This window comes from Zalophus californianus, chromosome 9, assembly GCF_009762305.2.
Source record: "Zalophus californianus isolate mZalCal1 chromosome 9, mZalCal1.pri.v2, whole genome shotgun sequence".
NCBI lineage: Eukaryota > Metazoa > Chordata > Mammalia > Carnivora > Otariidae > Zalophus > Zalophus californianus.
Window position 1 is genome coordinate 67,078,245 of NC_045603.1, and position 15,025 is coordinate 67,093,269.

General features: G+C 39.1%; 1 protein-coding gene across 1 annotated transcript; it reads left to right on the top strand.

The window, feature by feature from the left end:
• Nucleotides 1-12,931: 12,931 nt before the first annotated feature.
• On the top strand, nucleotides 12,932-13,472 carry LOC113921852 (prothymosin alpha-like; the record flags this gene model as incomplete). Its single annotated transcript, XM_027593219.2, has 1 exon — nucleotides 12,932-13,472. A coding segment is annotated over one exon (510 nt), but the record flags the coding sequence as incomplete, so codon positions are not given.
• Nucleotides 13,473-15,025: the final 1,553 nt, after the last annotated feature.

The following is a 15,025-nucleotide window of genomic DNA, read 5'->3' on the forward strand; positions in this document are numbered from 1 at the left end:
TCAATTTGAATTTCCAGTGCCCAAGAGCCACATGCAGCTAATGGCTTCCATACTAGACAGAGGGGTCCTAGAGAAATTCTTGCACTTGTAGCCAAGGGGAAATACGTATAAGGAGTTTGCAGCAACATTTTTTAAATAAAAGAAAGTGTGTGTGTTTGTGTGTGTGTGTGAAATTGATAAATAAATGATAGTTTATCCATGCAAAATTCTATTCAATAGTTAAAATAAATGAACCACAGCTACATATACAAATATGTATATACCTCAAAAGCATAACAATTAGTAAAAAGAGAAAGTTGCAAATAGACTTGAGCTGTAAATCATCTTACATGTGCCAATTCAAAACACATAAAACTCCAGTATATATTGTTTGTGGCTGGTTAAAGTTATGTAGTATCAATGCATGGGACTGAGACACAACAATTTCAGGAAGATGATTATCTTTGGGAAAGGAGTGATGTAATGGAGCCATAGGACTCTCCAGATAGAGTTATCTGTAATGTTTTTTTCTTTAGGAGAAAGATACAAAGAAAATAAGGGGAAAATGGTAACATCTATTAAATCTCAGCAGTGGGTACACACGGTGGATTAAAAATGGCCAAGAATTCTTTGACACTCTTCCCTTCAATAGATCGGGGTCTCTGTCCCTTCCTCTTGATTCTGGGTGGACTCAGTGATTGCCATAACAACAGAATACAGTGAACATACTATGGATCTGTTTTTCAGCCAAAGCTGTAAAAAAAATGAGTTTCCACTTTTGTCTCTTGGAATGTTCCCTTTGGGGAAAAACCAGAAGTTTGATTACTCTAAGATCACCATACTGTGAGGAAGCCCCAGCTAGCCATATCGAGATGATGTGCATAGAGTGAGAGAAAGAGATGCCCAGCTGTTCCCAATCATCCCAGCCCAGGTACCACCAAGCAAGTTTGTGAAGAAGATATCTTGGACTTAATAGGCCCAGCAGATGCAATGTAAGCAGAAGTGAGGAATCCAGATGAAAGATAAAATTGAGGCCCCCATCTAACCTGTTCCTGCTTTCAAAAGCTTTTGGAGCCACCATCATAAAAGTGGCTTGAAGACCTTTCAAATGAGCTATCCTCTCTGTGCTTAGCCAGAATTCCTTCTGATCCATCATATCATGAGCATAGTTATTATTTTAAGTCTCTGTCTTTGGGGATGGTTTGCTGTGTAGCAATAGATAACCAAACATCACATGAATTATGATATTATTTTCTGTACTTCATATTTAAAATAACACATACTTAAATTTCTTTAAAAAATGTTTTAAAAGTAGAGAAATACACCAGATTTTCTAAAGAAGAGTAAGAAGAAAATCAGAGGGCTGGATCTGATTGAGCCAAAACCACAGCAATCGGCTGTCTTGCCAAAATTAAATGAATTATTGAAGTCCCTAAACACTGGATTGCCTTTTTCTCCTTTTTCTTTGCAGACAGAGCTTCATTTTTTTTTTCTCTTCTATAGCTTTAGTTGTGTCATTAAATTACAAAAGTATTGGTTCTTGTTCAAGTTTTAGTAAGTCCACTAGGGAAGTAGCCAGAGCTCCAATCAACATTAATTTCTTTCACAAGTTTCTTTCAAAACTACCATTGCTACCCTTCCACCATCTATCCAGCCCAGACACTTAAAAACTATCTTAGATTCTTCTCTTTCCTTTATCCTCTAAATACAGTTGATTCTAATTATTTGCAGATTCTGTATTTGCAAATGTGCCTACTTGCTAAAATTTATTTGTAACCCCCAAATTAGTATTTGTGGCGCTTTTGTGGTCATTTGTGAACATGTGTTGAGCAGCAAAAAAATCTGAGTCACTCCATGAGCACGTTCCCAGCTGAGGTCAAATAAGGTGACACTCTGCCTTGCTTCAGCTCTCATACTATAAACAAGTGTCCTTTTTGCAGTGTATTCAGTGCCATATTTTTCTCATACTTTTGCTTTTTGTTGGTGATATCACTGTTTAAAATGGTTCACAAGCACAGTGCTGAAGTGCTGTCTCAAGCTCCTAGCACAAGGCTAGGATGTGCCTTACAGAGAAAATACATGTTAGATAAGCTTTATTTAGGCATGAGCTATAGTGCTGTTGGCCATGAGTTCAATGTTGATGAATCAAGAATATATATTAAATAAGTTATCTTTAAAGAGAAACACACATAAAACAAGGTTAAGTATTTTTTTAATTTAAATTTATTTTTTTTAAAGATTTTATTTATTTATTTGACAGAGAGACAGCAAGAGAGGGAACACAAGCAGGAGGGGGCGGAGAGGGAGAGGGGGAAGCAGGCTTCCCACTGAGCAGGGAGCCCGATGCGGGGCTCGATCCCAGGACCCTGGGATCATGACATGAGCCAAAGGCAGACGCTCAACGACTAAGCCACCGAGGCGCCCAACAGAGGTTCAGTATTGATCAGTTGATGGAAATGTTGTGACCTGAGTCCTACAGAAACTTAACCGTGTATTTCCCCGAGGGGCAATGGTTCAATATTTACTCATTGACTGATCATGATGACTTTATAGAATATAATTTCTGTAAATAACAAGAATTGACTGTAACTTATTATCAAGGCTCAGAGGACTATAGCAGGGTGATTGTAAAAGACTGAGCTTTCTGGAGATTTGGAGCAATTAATATTTGCATATTGGAGTTAACAGGAATGCACTCATGAGAAAGGGGAGCTGGCATCACCTTCTTGCCTACTGGACTATAAACATCACGAAGACAGGGAACAAGTCTGTCACATTCACAGTCATGTTGCAGAATCTATCCTGGTGTCTGACACACAGGAAATGCTCAATCAATATCTGATTCAATCATTCATTTCAAATATTAATTGAGCCTCTACTATGTGCCAGACTTTATGCTAGACAATGTATACACAGAACAGTAATATAACAGGCAACTTTCTTGTCCTCAAGGAGCTTACATTCTGGTGGTTGAAAACAGACAATAAACAACACTGAGAAACATAATATGTCAGGAAATTAATGAAGAAACTTAGAAAAGCATCAACAGAATAGAAAGTATGGGGTTTGGGGAAGGTTGCTGTTTTCTGTAACTTGGTCAAAAGCCTTCTCTAGTAAGGAAATTTTTGAAAAGGAAATCTAAAGGAAGTGAGGGCGAGGTCCATGTAGATATCTGGGAGAAGTGCAAAGAGCTGGAGCCAGGACAGAAGCTGGCATGCTTGTGGAGCAGCAGGGAGGATGGAGTTCCAGAGTGCCACAGAAGGAAAGGGAAGGAAAGGAAAAAGGAAAGGGAAGGAAAGGAAAAAGGAAAGGAAAAGGAAGGGGAGGGGAGGGGAGGGGAGGGGAGGGAAGGGAAGGGAAGGGAAGGGAAGGAAGGAAGGAAGGAAGAAAGAAGGAAAGAAAGGAAAGGAAAGGAAAGGAAAGGAAAGGAAAGGAAAGGAAAGGAAGAAAGAAAGAAAGAAAGAAAGAAAGAAAGAAAGAAAGAAAGAAAGAAAGAAAGAAAGAAAGAAAGAAAGAGAAAAAGAAAGAAAGAAAGAAGGAAGGAAAGAAGGAAGGACAGAAAGAAAGAAAGAAAAAGAAAGAAAAAGAAAAGAAGGAAGTGCCTCTCGAAAGAAGAGGGAAAAGTGTATGACTGGTTCTGTAAAGATGCTGAATATTCCTACTTATGCTCCTTTGGTAAGAAAGTCAAACAGTAATATTAAATAAAAATAGTATTTATCATCAAGTAGAATTACTTGCCATTGCCATTTGAGATAGGGCATCCATTAAGGGACTGCAGAGAGAGAGAAACAGGATTTCACTGATATGGAAGGAAAATAGAAATAGTCTCCCCTTTCTCGTATTGAAGCCTGCATAATACAAAAAATACAGTCCCTGGAGGATATTAACTGTTTGTGAAAGCCAAATATATGCTTTTAACCTATGACACTTGAGTTCTGAGCAAGAGGTTGCAACAGCTGTTTTTCCATTATTTTGTTTCTCAGGAAAGTAAAAATAAAAAAGAAAGGATACAACGAAAAACAGAAAGCAATTAAAAGCTAACCTTCTACAATGTTCATTTTGTTAGATATACATATCTTTAAAAAAGAAGATAAAGGTATACTTCTAGAGGTTCCTATAGCTAATATAATGCATTGTCTTACTTACCATTTCTTATGTTAAGTGATCAACAAATATGCAACTGGAAAGCAGGCCACACTTCCTTGTTTCCCTGGGCCTTTATACATCTCAAAAGAGTAATCCACTAGAGACCTTCACTTCTGATACATAAGGGAAGGAAAACAGCAGTAAAGGAACAATGCATTTTTGGAGAGACTGCGCCCAGCCGTCAGTGCATCTAGCAGAATACTCCAATAAAGCACATTACTTCTCTGGGGTAGAGTCACAAACACTGAATTACAGCCTCACAGAAATTGTGCATTCATATCAGTAAATGGAATTGAATTTCAAGCCTAGAGCTAGTAAGTAGTTAAAAGAATTCAGGTCCAGACACCATAAAAATCTACCGGGCAATTCCACCCAAATCTTTAGGGTAGAACCACACACACCACACTGATTGCCCATCAGCCAATGGCCAAAGGAAGTCCATTTTCACTCCAAAATATTGCCACTCTCACAACACTGTGTACTTGAAAGAGGTTCAAGAGACCTAAGTGGCTGAGGCATGTGCCATTTTGTGAAAATAATAATGAGCTAAGACAGACACAGATTCTGACCCCAAATGCCAATTTTACAAAAAAGGGAGTAAGGCTATTTGTATTTTGTTTTGGCTTCTTCCCCTCCAGCTCTGCCAGAATTTTCTCACTGTGTTTGCCTTCAGGCTTCGCGGCAGCAACATCTCTGTGGTCTGCCCTGTGCACATGAGTAAAAGTCAGTTTGCCATTTGCTAAATTATTTATGGGCTCAGCTGCTGTTTGGATATTTTTATTGCATAATTTTTAAGTAAATATTTTATAAACAGCCAGAGGCTATTGGTAGTTGACACATTTCAGAAAATTAAAGAATAAAATTATATAAATTATATATAATTACATAAAATTATTATACAATTTTACATAAACAATTAAAAATTTATTAAATATTAAAAATATATAAAATCATATAAACAAATATAAAGAATATTGGTATTTGACACATTTCAGAAAATCAAAGAATAAAATTTAAATTGTGTAAAAAGACAAAAGGATCCCCATGTCTTTGTTGATGGAAGACTCATACTGCACCCACAGTGGATGGATTTAAGCACTGTTTAAATAGACTGATTATCAAACCATGCTTTTGAATGTAGATAAATTCTTTAAGAGAGAAATAAAAAAACTGTAGCACTTCAGTTTCTTCTTTGATATTTAGTACAAAGTTAGATTTTGATGATCTTGGTGCTTTCAAAATTAGATGTAGGTTGGTGCTATTCTGCACCTCAAATTTGTTAGTTTTCATTGCTTTAAAACCATTGCTCTAGTAGCAAATGTTATCATTAATAAATTGCCTACTATTTTCCAAATCTCCTATATTTTGCCAAAACTGGAAGTTTGGATTATCTTTAAAATATGAATCTAGTGCTTGCCAGCTATAGGGTGAACTAAAAAAGATGAAGACCCAGAAGTTAAGTGCCTTTAGAAGTTGAGTGAATAAGGACAAGAGAGAAGTCAAATAAAACACTGAGATCTCAAGTCAGACTGTCTGGGAGAATGGTGCTGCAGAAGAAGAAACAGAAACATCAGGAGAGGATTTCACCTGTGGGAGAGATGATGAATTTACTATCAGGTATGTTGAAGACCATACGAGGTGCTGACAGAATGCCCAGGTTGTGTCCAAGTACCTGATGATGTGGGGCCACAGCTTTGAATTGTGGACAAAACGAATGAATGAAACAGTCAGATCAAGCAAATATTCATATTATCAACAAATCATGCGGCAGTTAATACTGCTTTCTTTTGCTTCTGCTGCCCTGCATTGCTAGCATAGCATCTTTCACAACGTGATGTATGTTTGTGTGAAACTTTAAGCCAAATAGCTAGTTTTTAACCTTTAAGCTGCTTGTCTACCAAAAGGCTATTACTTCATGTAGATTTTAGTCATTATTTTCACCAAAAGTGTTATGTTTGTGTTTATACAAAATATAGATACATAACGCTTTGTATTGACATGATCTTTCTTTTCTTTTTTTTTTTAAGATTTTATTTATTTATTTATTTGACACAGAGAGAGAGAGAGATCACAAGCAGTGGGGAGGAGGGCAGAGGGAGAGAGAGAAGCAGGCTCCCGGCCGAGCAGGGAGCCCTATGTGGGGCTCGATCCCAGGACCCTGAGATCATGACCTGAGCTGAAGGTAGCCACTTAATGACTGAGCCACCCAGGCACCCGACATGATCTTTTCAATCAAGGGATGAAAATATGCTCTGCTTATTATTTCCCTGGCTACATTACATATTGAAAACTGAGCTCCAGGACTACAGACCTATATCGAAATTTATCTTGTGCAGTTTTCTCTTGCAATTGCCTTGCTTCTCCAGGATCTGCCTGCCTTCCTAAGACTCTCTTATCTTCCACAGCCCTAGTCCTAGCCTTAGCCTGTTCTTAGGCCCCAGTTCCACACAGGCCAGAGACAAATGTCAGGGTTCTTAGTTAAAACAACAGAGTCCCCTCTGACTTGTTTAGACAGAAAACTATTTTACTAGAGGATGAGTAGAAGGGTTGCAGAAACAGATTTGCGACTATACCTCTAGGAACAATGCCCATAACCATCCCAAAGAATGGGTCCAGTGAAAAACCATCACTATTTATTGTTGCTGCCACCAGGCGCTAAAAGCCAGGGACTCACCTTCACTTAAATCACTGCTGTTGCTACTTTGGCATCAAAACCTCACCCCTGCAACGGCTACCACTACCACACCTGCAAAACAGAAGTGCCACATGATACGCACTCCTCATTATTGCTCATTTCTAAGCTGAAGTCTCCTTGGAGTCATCTCTTTGGTGAAGAGTAGATCATACACCTGCATCTCGGGTGCATGGACAACTGTAATTTACATTCTGAATTCTGGTTCCTGTTTCCTGAGTCTCCTTTGTTGCTCATGAGGCCCAGGATTCAGGGTCCTAGTGGTGACCACTGAGCTTCCATGATAATCCCCTGCTGAGTCACAGCTTCCCCTGCTTTCAGGGCCCAAGTGCCCAGGACTGGGCTTCTGCTTTGGGACAGCTGTACTGACTGTTCCTGCTCATTTATTTCCCTAGAGATTGGAATCCTGGCCTTTCGATTAGCCCAGTGCTTGGAATTCTGCTAACCCACCTTGCTCTGGCCAGTCTCTTTCATGTAGACCTCCGAACCCCAAGGCACATAGTAAGTGTATAATAAATGTTGAATAAAGGAAACATTCTACCAATAAAGACTTCCTAGATGACAAGTACATATCTTTCCAAATCCTTTCTACTGGGAATCCTGATACCTTTCATCTAGAACCACCAATCTTCTGTGTCGCTTGGACAAGGCACCTCCCCACCTGCTACCTTCCAGCAGTCATGTTTCTCATCCCCTTAACCAATAGAGATCTGGCTGTACCAATACCATGTGACATGACTTTAGACAAATCATTTAATCATCACAGACCTTGTGTTGTCTAAACTATATGCACAGTTCTTTGAACTAATTTTTTTTTTCTTTTAAAATAGGCCCCACGCCTAGCATGGAGCCCAACACAGGGCTTGAACTCGCACCTGAGTAAGACACCAAAATCACACTCTTAACCTGAGCCACCCAGGGGCCTCTGAACTAATTTTTTAATTGTACACAATATCTATATGGGATATTACTACAAAATAGGACATGTCTCTTTTCCTTTCCCCCTGATATAGTGAAGATCTACAGTATTCAAATAATATCATATTTTTTAAAACAGGTATACAGATGTTCCTTAACTTACAATGGGGAAATGTCCTGATCAACCCATTGTAAGTTGAAAATATTATAAGTTGAAAATGCATTTAATACACCTAACCTACCAAACATCATAGCTAGCCTAGCCTCCCTTAAACATGCTCAGAACACTTAGATTAGTTAGACAAAATCATTCAACACAAAGCCCATTTTATAATAAAGTGTTGAGTATCTCATGTAACTTATTGAATACTGTGTTGAAAATGAAAACCAGAATGGTTGTAAGTATATCAGTTGTTTACCCTTGTGATTGTGTGGTTGACTGGGAGCTGTGGCTCTCTGCTGCTATCCAGCAATGAGAGAGACAGAGAGAGAGAGAGAGAGAGAGAGAGAGAGATTATCGTTCTGCATATTGCTAGCCTGGGAAAAGATCAAAATCCAAAAATCAAAGTACGGTTTCTACTGAATGCATATCACTTTTGCACCATCATAAAGTTGAAAAATTGTAAGTTGAACCATCATAAATTGGGGACCATCTGTTCTGAATTTTCTTGGAAAAAGGGGTGAGGCCAACTACAAAGAACCCTGTAGTTGTAGCTAAAGCATCTTAGTACAAGTCCTAACTTCTCTACTTACTAGCCGTGTGTCATTGAGCAAGTTATTTAAAATTTCTGAGTTATTGGGTGCCTGGGTGGCTCAGTCGTTAAGCGTCTGCCTTCAGCTCAGGTCATGATCCCAGGGTCCTGGGATCGAGTCCCACATTGGGCTCCTTGCTCCGCAGGAAGACTGCTTCTCCCTCTCCCACTCCCCCTGCTTGTGTTCCCTCTCTCACTGTGTCTCTCTGTCAAAAAATAAATAAAATCTTAAAAAAAATAAAATTTCTGAGTTATCTTTTAATTCATGTGACTAAGGATATTAAGCCTGTGATGTTGTGATTTTTAATAAATACATTTTTTTGGGTTTTGTTCTCAGTTCCTGGTTCACAGCTTCCAAAACCCTTGGAGTTTCCTGAGCAGTAAGAGCAATGGAAACATCTTTCATCATAATATCTGGTCTTCTGTCCTCAGTTCCTGAAATTGCTTCAGAGCCATAAAGGTGAAATGGGGGTCTTGCTGTTCATAACAAGCCCCTTTCAACTACAGTGGAGTTTATGTTAATGAGGTGACTTCTGGAAAACCCCTAAAAATGGGGGGATGGGGAGGGGGCTGGCTGCCAGAGGAACAAACCATGAGTAGAGGATTAGAACTTTCTAACCTGATTTCTGGGGTGAGGAGAGGGACTGGAGTTTGAATCAGTTGCCAATGGCAAATGATTTGATCAATCATTACAATCATGTAATGAAGCCTCCATAAAAACCCCAAAGGAAGGGATTCAGAGAGCTTCCAGGTGGGTGAGCCAGAATACTACCATAAGCCCCTGTGCTGGGCCCCAGAGTCCACAGGGATAGAAGCTCCTTTGTTTGGGACTCTTCCTCATGTATCTCTTTATCTGGCTGTTGATTTACGACCTTTAATATCCTTTGTAATAAACCAGTAATCTGGTGAGTAAACTGGTTTCCTGAGTTCTGTGAGCTGCTCTAGCAAATTAATTGAACCCAAGGAGGGGGTTGTGGGAACCTCTGATTTACAGCCAGTCAGAAGCACTAGTAACAACCTGGACTTGCAATTGGCATCTGAGGTGGAGGGCAGTCTTGTGGGACCAAGCCCTTAACCTGTGGAATTCGATGCTCTCTCTGGATAATGTCAGAACTGACTTGAACTGTAGGACACCCAGCTCTTGGTGATGTGGAGGGGGGAAACCCACCACAATGGGATTTGTAGCAGAATTGTCCCCCGATCTCATGCAGTTATTGTGAAGCTCAAATAAGACCATTTATGTGAAAATGCTCTACAAATATAAAAAGCATAAAACAAATATAAGATGATATTATTAATGTTGATGTCAAGAGTTTATAAACATCCATATCTAAAACTGCCTCCAAAATAGGAAATGAGATAAGCATTGACTTCCAGAACAAAGTCTCTCTTTCTTTTCAGTTCATACCCACAATCTCTATAAAAGGAACCTGAAACATCTACCTTGTGAACCTCTGCATGGAAGCAGGGTTAGGAAATAGTCACAAAAGAGCATGCAATGATTGCCATGTACCTACAGATATTCGTCAGGAGATGGAAGCAGAATATTTAAGCTGTTAACAGAATTTTCACTGAATTCTCTTAATTAGCTCACACCAGGGGAGTGAACATAATCCACTCTCCGCATTTCCAGAGACTTCCAATGTGTCAGGAATCTATCTATTTTTATTACATGGATTGCTTTACAAATAAGCACAGTGTGACGCATCAGTGCTTTATAAAAACTGCATTAATGCACCAATTTGTTCAGAAGCCAAGAAGAGAATAACAGCACAGCCTAGAGAGAATTTAATGGGCCCAGCTTGAACTTTTTTCCAGCCAACACCATTGAACACCTGTTAACAATCATGAAGAAGTTATAGGGAATATTGAGCGTCTAAGCACACTGCTCTAAATTCCATACTCCGGCAGTGTTGATTTATTTTCTCTTGAGGTTCCTATGGCTAAACTTCCTTGCCAAAGGTTTATCCTTGAAAAAAAAAAAAAAATCTCTCCTTACAAGACTTTCAGAGACATGTAGGACGGACTAAGACCGAAAAGTAACCAGCTCAATAAACTGAGCTTTGTTATGAGTTGAGGAATTACATACTAACGAAAATCTCTTGCTTGGAAAGAGATACTACAAGCGAAGTTTAAAAAAAATGACAAATGTAGAAAATCACTGCAACACATATCACACAGAAAAAGATTAATGGTTTTAACTATGTAAAGAACTTGTAAAAATAGGGAACAAAAGCTCCATTAACCCTAGAGAAAAACAGGCTAGAGCTAAAAAAAAAAAACAAAAAACATACAAACCATTCTCAACCATAAGAAAAATGCAAATAAAAACTTTACTGAGATATAGTTTCTTAAATATCCAAAAGTATATCCAAAGTATAACAAAGTAGCCTGTTAGAAAGGCCTAAGGAAATAATATTCATATATGGCAATATCTAGCAAAATTATATATGAACTTATCCTTTATCCAAAAATCCCACATCTAGAAATATATCCCAAAGACAACACTAGCAACATTATGAACAGATATGTGTACAAGGGATTCATTACAAAGTTATTTGAAAAGAAAAATACTTAAAGCAAACCTATTGTGCATCAAGAGAGGAATGACTGAATAAACTATGGTCCAATGATTCTCAAACTTTAGGTGCATCAGAATCACCTGGTGGTCTTTTTATCACACAAATTGCTGGGCCCCAATCCCAGAGTTTCTGATTCAGAAGGTCTGGAGTGGAGCCTAAAAATTTGCATTTTTACCAAGTTTCCAAGTGATGGTTGGTGATGCCGCTGGTCCAGGAGCCACAGTTTGAGAACCACTGCTTAGTATGTCCACACAATGGGATATTTGCAGCTGTAAAAAGGAAGAGTATCTTTATATATTAATATGGAGTCATCTTTGGGTTATAGTTTTTAGTGAAAATAGGCAAAATTTAAAAAAAAGCTTGCTGTTATTAAAAAGACAGACCATAAAAAATTTTAAAGTGGTTATATCTATGGGAGAGAAAATGGAGTGGTGTTAGACTTCTCGGTATAGATTTGCTTTATAAATTTAACTTTGGAAGAATGTAAATATTTTAGTTAATTATAAAGCGAAATAAGTTTTTGATAAAATCTCTAAAAATAAAAAAAAATGATATGATATTAATAGACCTAAATGTGTTTGCAGTTGGTGGCAGAACTACACAAAGAAATAAAGACTTTAAAACATAGTTATTTGAATGTACAGCCCTAGTAGAATATGCCTGACAAAAGGATGTGTCAAAAATGAAATAAAATTTCAGGGGCGACTGGGTGGCTCAGTTGGTTGAGCATTGGACTCTTGGTTTTGGCTCAGGGCATGGTCTCAGGGTCGTGAGATTGAGCCCCGTCAGGCTCCCGCGCTCACTGCAAAATGTGCTTGAGATTCTCTTTCTCTCTCTCTCCCTCTGTCTCTCTCCCCCACCTCCCACTCATGCACGCACTCTCTCTAAAATAAATAAATAAAATCTTTTTAAAAAATGACATAAAATTTTTGGGGCACCGGGGTGGCTCAGTTGGTTAAGCGACTGCCTTCGGCTCAGGTCATGATCCCGGAGTCCAAGGATCGAGTCCCACATCAGGCTCCCTGCTCAGTGGGGAATCCCCTTCTCCTTCTGACCCTTTCCCCTCTCATGCTCTCCCTCTCTCTCTCAAATAAATAAATAAAATCTTTACCAAAAAATGACATAAAATTTCAAACTCTTCAGTAATCATATTGTTGGCAATAATGTAGGTACTGTTATTCAGAGACTGTTATATGTAATAAAGAAAATTAGTAATTATGGGGTTTTTTAAAAATTTTATTTTATTATGTTATCTTAGTCATCATACACTACATCATTAGTTTTTGATGTAGTGTTCCATGATTCATTGTTTGTGCATAACACCCAGTGCTCCACGCAGATCGTGCCCTCTTTAATACCCATCACCAGGCTAACCCATCCCCCACCTCCTCCCCTCTAGAACCCTCAGTCTGTTTTTCAGAGTCCATCGTCTCTCATGGTTCATCTCTCCCTCCAATTCCACTCCCCCTTCATTTTTCCCTTCCTTCTCCTAATGTCCTCCATGTTATTCCTTATGTTCCACAAATAAGTGAAACCATATGATAATTGACTTTCTCTGCTTGACTTATTTCACTTAGCTTAATCTCCTCCAGTCCCATGCATGTTGATGTAAAAGTTGGGTATTCATCCTTTCTGATGGCAATTATGGGATATTTTAAGGTATTTTTAATTCTACCATTCTTGGTGTCCTTGATAAGTAGGATCCTTGGCATGAGAGAAAGGAGACACAATATATTATAGAAGAGTTTATATACAAACCTTATGATCTTGAATTTTAATTTGAAGTATCAGTATCAACTCGTAGTTCACTTTATCTTTTAAGAAGCAACACAAAATAAAACATCTTTTTAAAATAAAACATTTCTGCCCCACTGGCTGCTCTGAAAAGCCATCTTTGCATTGTTCGCGTGTCCGCCACCCGGTTCGCGGCAACCACATCCGCCGCGCGCCTCCTCCGCCACCGCGGACTCCAGCAGCTTTCTCACCAGAGTCCTCGAACTCTTGCTTTCTTTTTAATCCGTGGCATCGGATCACCGGCGTGCCCCATCACGTCAGACGCGGCCGTGGACACCAGCTCCGAGGTCACCACCAAGGGCTTAAAGAAGAAGGAAGTTGTGGAGGAGGCAAAGAATGGAAGAGACGCGCCTGCTGATGGGAACGCTAATGAGGAAAATGGAGAGCAGGAGGCCGACAATGAGGTAGATGAAGAAGAGGAAGAAGAGGGGGATGAAGAGGAGGAGGAAGGCGATGGTGAGGAAGAGGCTGGAGACGAAGACGAGGGGGCCGAGGCAGCTACGGGCAAACGGGCAGCTGAAGACGATGAGGATGACGATGTCGACACCAAGAAGCAGAAGACTGATGAGGATGACTAGACAGCAAAAAAGGAAAAGTTAAACTTAACAACAACAACAACAAAAAGGCCACCGTGACATATTCACCCTCCACTTCCCGTCTCAGAATCTAAACGTGGTCGCCTTCGAGTAGAGTCGCGCCCGCCTGCCGAACGCGGGCAGCGCCACCCACAGATGACACACGCTCTCCGCCACCCAGCCAAAACCACAACGTGAATCTGCAACAGGGGAGGAAAAAAGAACCAAACTTCCAAGGCCCTGCTTTTTTTCTTAAAAGTATTTTAAAAAGGAAAATCTGTATTTTTTATTTACATTTTATATTTTTGTACATATTGTTAGGGGTCAGCCATTTTTAATGATCTCGGATGACCAAACCGGCCTTTGGAGCGTTCTCTGTCCTACTTCTGACTTTACTTGTGGTGCGACCATGTTCATTATAATCTCAAAGGAGAAAAAAAAACTTGTAAAAAAAGCAAAAACAACAACAAAAAAACAATCTTATTCCGAGCATTCCAGTAACTTTTTTTGTGTATGTACTTAGCTGTACTATAAGTAGTTGGTTTGTATGAGATGGTTAAAAAGGCCAAAGATAAAAAGTTTCTTTTTTCCTTTTTTGTATATGAAGTTGCTGTTTATTTATTTATTTATTTTTGGCCTGTTTGATGTATGTGTGAAACAATGTTGTCCAACAATAAACTGGAATTTTATTTTGCTGAATTGAAAAAAATAAAATAAGACAAAAAATAAAATAAAACATTTCTTAGTTCTGTTCTCTAAAAAGGCTGCCCAAATTGTGATCTTTAAATTTCCTACTAAAAGTAAATGGCTCCTTGGAAAAATGGTTGATTCCAGGTCAGAGTTAGGAAATGTATAAGATCTCAAGGAAACCTTCAAACACATCTGGGATCATGTCAAGAGGACTCAAGCCAACAAGAGACTCCCACTAGCCAAAGACAAGATACCCTGAGTCTCAAAGAGAGTAACTGTAAGGGATTGAAGGGCATCAGCTATGTTTAAATCCATAAGTTCACAGTAATACTCAAAAAGAAACTTAAAAAGAGGAAAGAAAGAAAAAGAAGGCTGAATCGATCACCACTGGGACATGCCAGTGAACCAACTTATTACAGCCTTCCCCTGGTATCTCAAAGTAGAGCATTTCCTATGAAACTTTTGGTAAGCTGAAATGGCATAAAGAGAACAATTACCGTTAATTTACATGGAAAATTTTCGAGCATTCCCAGACTCAAAAAAACAACCTCTCTCAGGCTTTCTGATACCTTAGGACACATCTTGCTAACTGATGCACAAAATAAATCGAGATAAAGCACAGATGCCCACAGTTGAAAGCTACTGCAGCCTGATGCTGAGATGCTAGATGTAGTTCCCGGGGAAGGCGCTTGGGGGCGCCACTCTCGCTGCTGTGGAGCGTGCGGCTGCTGTAACGGCTTGCTGCAAAACAAATGCTTTTCTTCGTAAAAGCAAAAATCCTCATCGGATTTCTTTGAGTTAGCAAAAACAGGTACCAATATAAGTCTTTCACAAAAGCAAAGTGGTATAACGTGAATATTCAAAAGACAGTTTAAAAACTGTTAAAGAAGAAGGATT